This window comes from Neomonachus schauinslandi, chromosome 13 (genome assembly GCF_002201575.2).
Source record: "Neomonachus schauinslandi chromosome 13, ASM220157v2, whole genome shotgun sequence".
NCBI lineage: Eukaryota > Metazoa > Chordata > Mammalia > Carnivora > Phocidae > Neomonachus > Neomonachus schauinslandi.
In genome coordinates, this window is record NC_058415.1 from 60,831,966 (window position 1) to 60,840,646 (window position 8,681).

The window sequence follows — 8,681 nt, forward strand, 5'->3', positions numbered from 1 at the left end:
TTAAAACAAAACATAACTAAAGACATCATTTTCTGGATGAATTTCTTGAGGAACGTTTGGAATTGCTGGTGTCTCTGGTTCTTCTGCTTTGGGTTTTTCTCTCACTTCTGTAAAATAAAATATGAAAATAGGTTCAATAAATGGTATTGAAACAATTGACTACCTAGAGAAAAAAAACGCTCTACCTCATACCTTGCACAGAAGCAAATTTCAGATGAATTAAAGATTTAAATATTAAAATACCATAAGTGTTATAGGAACAATAAAATGTTTTTTATAATCTTAGGATTAGAAAGGCGTTTCTAAGCAGAACACAGATCAGAAACCTTAAAGGAAAAGAATGACTGGTTTGAATAACTAAATATTAAAATCATGACAGTTTTGAATAAATAAAAATTAAAAATTGGGGCGCCTGGGTGGCTCAGTCATTAAGCGTCTGCCTTTGGCTCAGATCATGATCCCAGGGTCCTGGGATCGAGCCCCACATCGGGTGCCTTGCTCAGCGGGAAGCCTGCTTCTCCCTCTCCCACTCCCTGTGCTGTGTTCCCTCTCTCGCTGTCTCTCTCTCTGTCAAAAAATAAATAAAATCTTTAAATAAATAAATAAATAAAATCTTATCATGTAGATGACAAAAACCACTATAAATAAAGTTAAACCAAAAACAACAGGGAAAATATTTATAACTTATATGTAGGTGAAAGCTTAATAACTATTATATAGGGATTTTTAAAATCAATCCAAAAAAATCAAATTTAAAATGGAACAGGAATTCGAACAGGCTAGTCTCAAAAGAAAAAATTCAAATTTATAACAGTCATGAAATTCAAATTCATGATAATACTAATGCCTAGTAGCAGTAGTCATTTAAAAAGTGGAAATTGAAACAATTCGGTTGTTTGGTTTTGTTTTTTTTTAACCTAACATATAGGAAAAGGTTTTTTATTTTTATTTTTTTTAAAGATTTATTTATTTTAGAGAAGAGGGGGCAAGAGCAGGGGAAGCGGCAGAGGGAGAGGGAGAGAGAATCCTCAAGCAGGCTCCCTGCTGAGCGCAGACCCTGACATGGGACTCAATCCTAGGACCCTGACATCATGACCTGAGCCAAAATCAAGTCAGACATTTAACCAAAGGAGCCACCCAGGCGCCCCAGGAAAGTTTTTAAATGTAATCATATGAAGTATTGGCAAGGGCCTAGAGGAAAGACACATATAAACTCTTGGTTTGTGTGGGTTGCTACAATATTTGTGGAGGTTAGTCTGACTGAATGTATCCAAACATTAAATGTGGGTACACTTTGGCCCAGCATTTCAATTTCTAGGGATTTATCCAAAGAATATAATCAGACAAACTTAAGCTTCCAGTGCCTCAGTTTCCTTATCTATGAAATGGGGATAATATTGTTTTTCTATTAGGGCTTTTAACATTGAATAAAATAATTCACACAAAAGGTTTAATAGTTTCTGGCACATAGAAAGTGCCCAATAAATGTTACTTCCAATGATGTTCATTGAACACTGTTATAATAGTAAAACTTGGCAGCCATAAATGTTCGTCATTTCAAAGATTGGTTGAACAAATTATTGCACATATAACACCATACCATACAACTGTTATGAAAGATGTCATTAAGATGGCCATGATATATATTGTATGTGAAAAAATGCAGGTTACACAATAGGATGTATTCTACTGTCTCACTTGTTAAAACAAAGGAAAACAACCTTCCGGATGAGGATCAGAGATAGGAGATGGTATTAGAGTGGACTTACTCTATATTCACTTACATATTTCTCTCATTTATCATAATGAACATTCCTAATTCATTATTATGAATATTTTCTAATCAGTAAAAAGGGTACATATTTCCATTCGTTTGGCCAGACAAAACCTCGAAACAAGAAAAGCATGAATTAATTTCCCACATTAACCTTGGCAAGAATGAACCTCTTAGAACGGTGCCCTGTGTGGATGAGAGCTGCTTCTCCCACAGGGGCTCCTGTCGGCGCAGGCCCATGCTTCACCTGTCTGCTTTTTACTCTAATTTTTTCAAGGTATTTCTTCAAAACCTGTACCTGTGGGAACCCAACTAACCCCATGCTTTTGTTGCACTCATCTTTTAGCAACAAGAACAAATAAGCTACCAGAGGGATTTCTTTAGAAAACAATTCCCTGGGGAGAACTCTGGTCTGGTAGATTCAGCCCTTACACTGTCTACGGTATTGTACAAAGGGAATCGAGGTTCTCGCTTAAGTCAAACTGAAGAAAGATCACATTGTCTTAAAAGTGTTATGCTTAGGAGAAAGCTTTTCAGGAACAGACATTGAAATAGAGAGGGGTTTTGGCAAACCTGATAAATCCTACAAAAATGAGTTCCTCGGTAACAGGATCATATTTTGTACTTATAACTCCCTTGGTACCTTGTACCCTGAAGTTACTTGCTTTTAGTTTGCTGGAGAATTTTCATTCTCAAGAAAAACTGTATTCCTGAAGCTTTCTTGTTAATTTAAACTTGATTGTTCTTTAAAATATTTTGTACATAATTCATCTTATGTTGGGTTCATTTCACTTCACTGGCTAAAGCTTCCCAGAATGGAAAGTATGTCAAATACCTACTATACACACTTATATTTTCAATTATTTTCTTTTAATTCTTCATAAATGTGCCAAACAGACATTGGTTGGGGGAAAAACATTTTTTACTTGAAACTAGCTAATGACATTAATGATATCCTTTGCGATAACGGGAGATACTCTACGATTGTTAAAGAAGGCTATAAATCACCACTCTGAGGGAGATGTATCTATGTTAGTGCTCTAATTATAAATGGGGAATAAAACCCCAGTAAGTGGCAGTGTCACTGACTTATCCCAATAAAACACCCTACCTCGAGGAAAAGTATAAACATCCTTAGCATCCTCCTGGTGTGCTTGGGGCCCACCTGTTTCTTGGTATGGTTCTGGAAAGCATTCTTCAGGCAGATCCTTATTTTTATATGCCTTAGTAGAAAGATCTTCAGGCCCAGGTGTTTCTTGGTATATTTCAGGTGAACAATCCTCAGGCCCAGGTGTTTCTTGGTATATTTCAGGTGGATATTCCTCAGGAGCAGTCATTTCTTGGACTGTGTTATGAGAGGATGCTTTAGGCACAGCAATTTCTTTGTATGTTTCATAAGAGAAGTATTCAGGTTCAACTGTTTCTTGGTGTGTTTTTGTAGAAAGGTCTTTAGGCACAACTATTTCTTCTGTTTTAGGAAAGAAGCTTTCAACCTCAGCCATTCCTTGATCTGGTTCAGAATTGTATTCCTCAGGTTCAGCTCTTTTTTGGTATGTTTCAAGAGCATACCCTTTAGGCATACCTGGTTTGGGGAATGCTTCAAGAGAGCATCCTTCCAGGTCAGCTATGTCTTCAGGTGTTTTAGAAGGAAGGACTTTGACTACAGCTGTTTCTTGGCACATTTTAGGAAAGAGGGCTTCAGGTTCAGCCGTATCAGGGCACAATCTGGAAGGATGGTTTTGAAATACAGCTGTTTCTTGGCACATTGTGAGAGAGAGGGCTTCAGGTTCAGCCATATCTGGACACATTTTAGAAGGATGGCCTTGAAGTACAGCCATTTCTTGGCATATTTTAGGAGAGAGGGCTTCAGGTTCAGCCACATCTTGGCATGTTTCAGAAGGATGGTTTTGTACCACTGTTTCTTGTAACTCAGAAGAATTTTCCTGATGTATAATGCATTCTTGATCCACTGCAGAAAATTGTCTCTCAAGCACAACTTTTTTGGGAGAGGCTACCAGAGACAGCACTTCAGTTATACTCCTAGGCGGTTCAGTTTCTTTCTCCATAGGTGCCAGTGCTTTCTCCATCATGTCCTTTTTAAATTGTGACTGAGGTTCCTCCTTCGGTTCTGTATTTTGTTGTCTCTTTCTGCCTCTTTTATTTCCTTTTCCTGTCCTTCGCCGCTTGTATTTTTTCTCTCTGTGGAAGATCAGAATTAGTGTCAGCAACGGGGCTACAGGATTGGAAGAAATGCTTTGCGGTAACAGCCCCAGGTCTCCTGCTGCCTGCTGTGTTGCAAGACCATGGACAAATCGCTTAATCTCTCTAGGCCTCCACCTCCTTGTTTGTAAATTGAAGGAGTAGTGCTAGATGTTCTCCATTGTCAGGAGATGAAATGTCCCTCGGGGACTTTTTGTCTCTGACACCTGGCTCACACAGAATCTTCTTGGTGAGTGTAGAGCGCATGTGTGTGTTTGAGAGCATACACTTAAAGATTGGTTATGGGAAAAGTATAACTCATGTTATAAAAGAATAGATTGGCATGCTGGTTTATACAGTAGTCTCTTTGGGTCTAGTCTGTGTGAGTTAGTCCCACTATGCCCTGGGCAAACGGATACAATTGTGTTTCTAGATCTGCAATCCAGGCACAGCTCCTTGTCTGTGCAGCCTGTAGACAGAAGATGTATATCTAATTGCTTATCTAATTCAGCGTCCTGTGTACAGAATCCTAAATAGCCGCGATACATGTCAAATGAGATGTACTGTAAGCTGGGTCAAAAGCTGCAAAACCATTTCTGGAAGTAAAGAAGCCTGGTGGAAAGGCATGAGTGGCCATATTATACCTACTCCAAATTAATAGCTAGATGAAGGATCTAAAAGATAAAAGGATACACATGGAAATTGCGGCCAATGACAAGTTGTTAGGTACTGCCACCATAACCAAATACAGATGGCTAATGCAGATGGGCTGGGGGCTTGGGGGAGGAAGAGGTACTATAAATAAACATTTCATCATTTTTCTAAACCTATTGAAATTCTGTTCCAGGCTACCTGCTCTGTGGAGCCTTTTCTTAGAGATCACAGGCTGAAATGCTCTCCTTGCTCAGGATTTATGATGAGGGTCATGCTTTTAGGTGAGGAACGCAGCCTGTCTCAGACTCTCATTACTTCTGGGGGAATATTCTTACAGTAAATATTTGTATTTCTTTTAGCAAACTAGATAAAACCAGTGCTCTTATGTTTCTGCAGTGCTCGTAATTCCTTGCACACTTAAATGGGTACCCTATTCTACTTTTGTTTATGTTTGAAGATTTCCATAGTTAAATTTTTTTTAAAGGTTGCCTCACAAAAACCAGTTTGAAATAAATTTAAAAAGTTACATATGTAATAAGACAGTCAAAAATAAGTATTAAAATAATATAGAAGAAAATGTTGTGTAAAAATGATAGGATGACACTTCAGCATTTTAGAGTTTCATTCCAAGTAACAAAGGACACAAGATAATTTATAAAGTCCTTATTGTCAGATTTTTAAAAGATGGTGTATGTGACTTTTTCGGGAAACACTTACTTCATCCTAGATATTAAATCCTAAATAATTTGTTAGGTAGATCTCTATCTGAGGGATTCTGAGTTATGTTCCATGTTCTTCATGGTAGTTTTTCAAAAGATGCAAATATATCTATGTGGCCTAAAATTTAATCCAGACTCTCACTGATCAGCTATGTGATCATGGACAAGTCATTTAAACTCTCTGTGCCGTGGTTTCTTCACAGGTAAAATGGAGTAAATGGTATCTGTCCAACTTCAGGTGGTTGTTGAAAGAATTGCATATAATAAGGGCGCCTGGGTAGCTCAGTGGGTTAAGTATCCAGTGCTTGGTTTTGGCTCAGGTCATAATCTCAGGGTCCTGAGATTGAGCCCCATGTTGAGTTCCCTGCTCAGCAGGGAGTCTGCTTCCCCTCACCCGTTCCCCCCACTCATGCACTCTCTCTCTAAAAGTAAATAAATTAATTTTAAAAAAAGAATTGCAGGGGCGCCTGGGTGGCTCAGTTGGTTAAGCGACTGCCTTTGGTTCAGGTCATGATCCTGGAGTCCCTGGATCGAGTCACGCATCGGGCTCCCAGCTCAGCGAGGAGCCTGCTTCTCCCTCTAACCCTCCCCCCTCTCATGTACTCTCTCGCTCTCATTCTCGCTCTCTCTAATAAATAAATAAATCTTAAAAAAAAAAAGAATTGCATATAATAACTTGGATGAATGAATTATTCAACTATAAATTAGTATTCATATCAATACAGGAAGCACAGGGCTTCCTATGAGCCAGGCACTGTTTTGAGCAATTTACTTACTCTGTTATCTCGTATAATCTTCACATCATCCACTTATGAGGCAGATACTATTATTATCTCCATTTTGCAGATGACAAAACCGAGGCACTTTCTTGTTCAAGGCCAATTGGCTAGAAGTGGGGGAGCCACGCTTCAAATCTAGTCATTCTGGCTTTAACAGCCAGGGCTCTCAACCATTACACTCCCCTGCTTCTCTCTGGAACCAATAAGGTTTCACTGTGTGGTATGTTGTAGTAAGAACAGCCCTCAATATTATAGAGATGTGTCACAAGAGCATGGCCAGCCAGCTGCCAAGAGGCTCACCAAGGTGTCATCTACTTCAGTGACTTTTTCAGCCTTGCCCCCGCCCCAACCCAGCAAGCTCAGAAACCCAATTCTATCAGCACACTGAGACTAACTCCATTTATCAGGGATAGAACTCATCAACCAGCTCAGAGAGACTAATATTAAACCTAAAGACCAACTTCTAAGTGAACAATTAGAAAAGCAGAGTCACATAGCAGAGGATGTTTGGACTAACAGATGAATGTAATTCTTTCTCTGTAGCAAGTATTTGAGAAGCCAAGCAATGATCAGAACATTGCTTGGAGAGTATGGAATTAGGGGAGCTGATAGGATATTCTTCAATAGAGTCACCCGCCACAGGACTCGAGTATAGAAGTTTCTGCTATAACATAATATAACGTAATTCCTGGAAAACCTTTCTTCAAAATCATACCCTAAAAGTACAGTGCTTGTGGGGAAAAATAGAGTTAAGGCAAATGACTCAAATCCTGTGCAACTTTTTTTTTATTAAGTAGGCCCAATGCAGGGCTTGAACCCTCAACCCTGAGATCAAGACCTGAGCCAGATCAGAAGTTGGGGGCTTAACCGACTGAGCCACGGAGGCACCCCCTGTGCAACTTTTTAACACTAACAAAAACAATAATGGGTACCCGGGAGATAAATTGAGTAGTACAGACAGGCAGCTTACCCTGGCTGAAGGCTGCCTGGGGCATAGCAAAAATACACAAAACAACAGTGTAAATGCAGGCTTTCAGCTGCTGAGATCATGCAAATGCTGGCGGTGCTCTGAGCCAGCAGGGCTGCCCTTGGGCTGGGCACAGGGCTTGGGCAAGTGCAACCTACATGTGGAGAGCTGTGCAGGGCCAGTCCTGTCCTCTGGGGAAGGAGCCTTGGAGACAGGCTGAAAAGGACCCTGCTTATGCAGCAGCCAAGCTGAAGGCTTTTCCCTTTCCCACCAAAAGTTTTAATTGCATTCCCTTTTGACTAGGAAAAATCTCGAACCAATACAACTTCTATATTATACTGACATCATTCTCCTATTTACCAATCATATGTGAGCTGATTGGTGCTGGAGCAGAATAGCTGGTAACTCAGTCCACTGGGGTGATAGGTGCCCTTTCTCCAGAAAAGTGCTAAAACTTCTAGGTTGTACTTTTTTTTAAAACGATGCCTGGAAATATGTATACCTATTTTATCTTTGCCGTCGGAAGAAACATTTTTGCAGCAATGAAGAAATGCAAATCTAACTGCTAATTTAACAACAACAACAACAACAACAATAATAATACAAGAGTGTTCAGATGAGTGGTTCTCAACTGGGGGCAATTTTGCCCCTTCATCACCCCCCTCCCCATGTCCCATGCCAGGAGACATTTGACAATGTCTGGAAACATTTTTGATTGTCACAATGTGGGTGGGGGAGTGCTATTACTTTCTAGCTGCCAGAGATGCTGCTAAACATCTACGATGCACAGAACAGCCTCCCACACAAAGAATTATCCTGCCCACAGCATCAGTAGTGCCCAGGTTGAGATACTCTGGCTTAGATGGGTGTTGCACGTTGGCTCCTTGGACTCCCTATTTCTATCTCCAAGCATCTCCAAGTACCTCTGTTTTCATACTCCTATTCTAAATGGATGCACTTAGAAGCTGCCTCATTTATAATCATGGTCTTGTACTCCCCCCCTGAGATTACATACAGGTGATTTTGCTTGGAGATTTAAAAACTCCTAAACTCTTTCATCACTTATTTCCATGGTTTACTCCATGGAGAGTTAACGCACTCATTCATTTAGGATTTTACTAATTGAAAGCGTGGAAAACTAACTTGAAGTTCTCCTCAAAGTTATCTCCTGCTCCCAAAAAGATGCTTCTATGTTTATATCACCAGAGTAATAGAACACCAGACCTCTCTACAATATAATTCAACTGCCTGGGGCTTTTATTTAAAAAGAACAGGAATAGGGATGCCTAGGTGGCTCAGTCAGTTAAGCATCTGCCTTCAGCTCAGGTCATGATCCCAGGGTTCTGGGATCGAGTCCCCCATCGGGCTCCTTGCTCAACAGGGAGCCTGCTTCTCCCTCTGCCTGCCACTCCCCCTGCTTGTGCTCTCTCTCTCTCTCTCTGACAAATAAGTAAATTAAATCTTTTAAAAAAATTAAAAGAACAGGAATAAAATTCTGTTCCAACCCCTTTACTAGCTACGTACTTTAGGCAAGAGATTTAACCTTTGAAGACTTGGTTCCTTTTTTTTTTTTTTTTTTTTTTTTTTTT

General features: G+C 39.9%; 1 protein-coding gene across 1 annotated transcript in view; it reads right to left on the reverse strand.

The window, feature by feature from the left end:
* HEMGN (hemogen) overlaps positions 1-8,681 on the reverse strand; it is a 10,868-nt gene continuing 2,187 nt past the window's right edge. The window contains exons 3-4 of the mRNA XM_021691392.1: positions 2,886-3,971; positions 1-107 (exon numbers count right to left, since the gene is read on the reverse strand). Coding sequence (XP_021547067.1) covers positions 1-107; positions 2,886-3,971 — 1,193 coding nt within the window. The remainder of the gene's footprint in view (positions 108-2,885; positions 3,972-8,681) is intronic.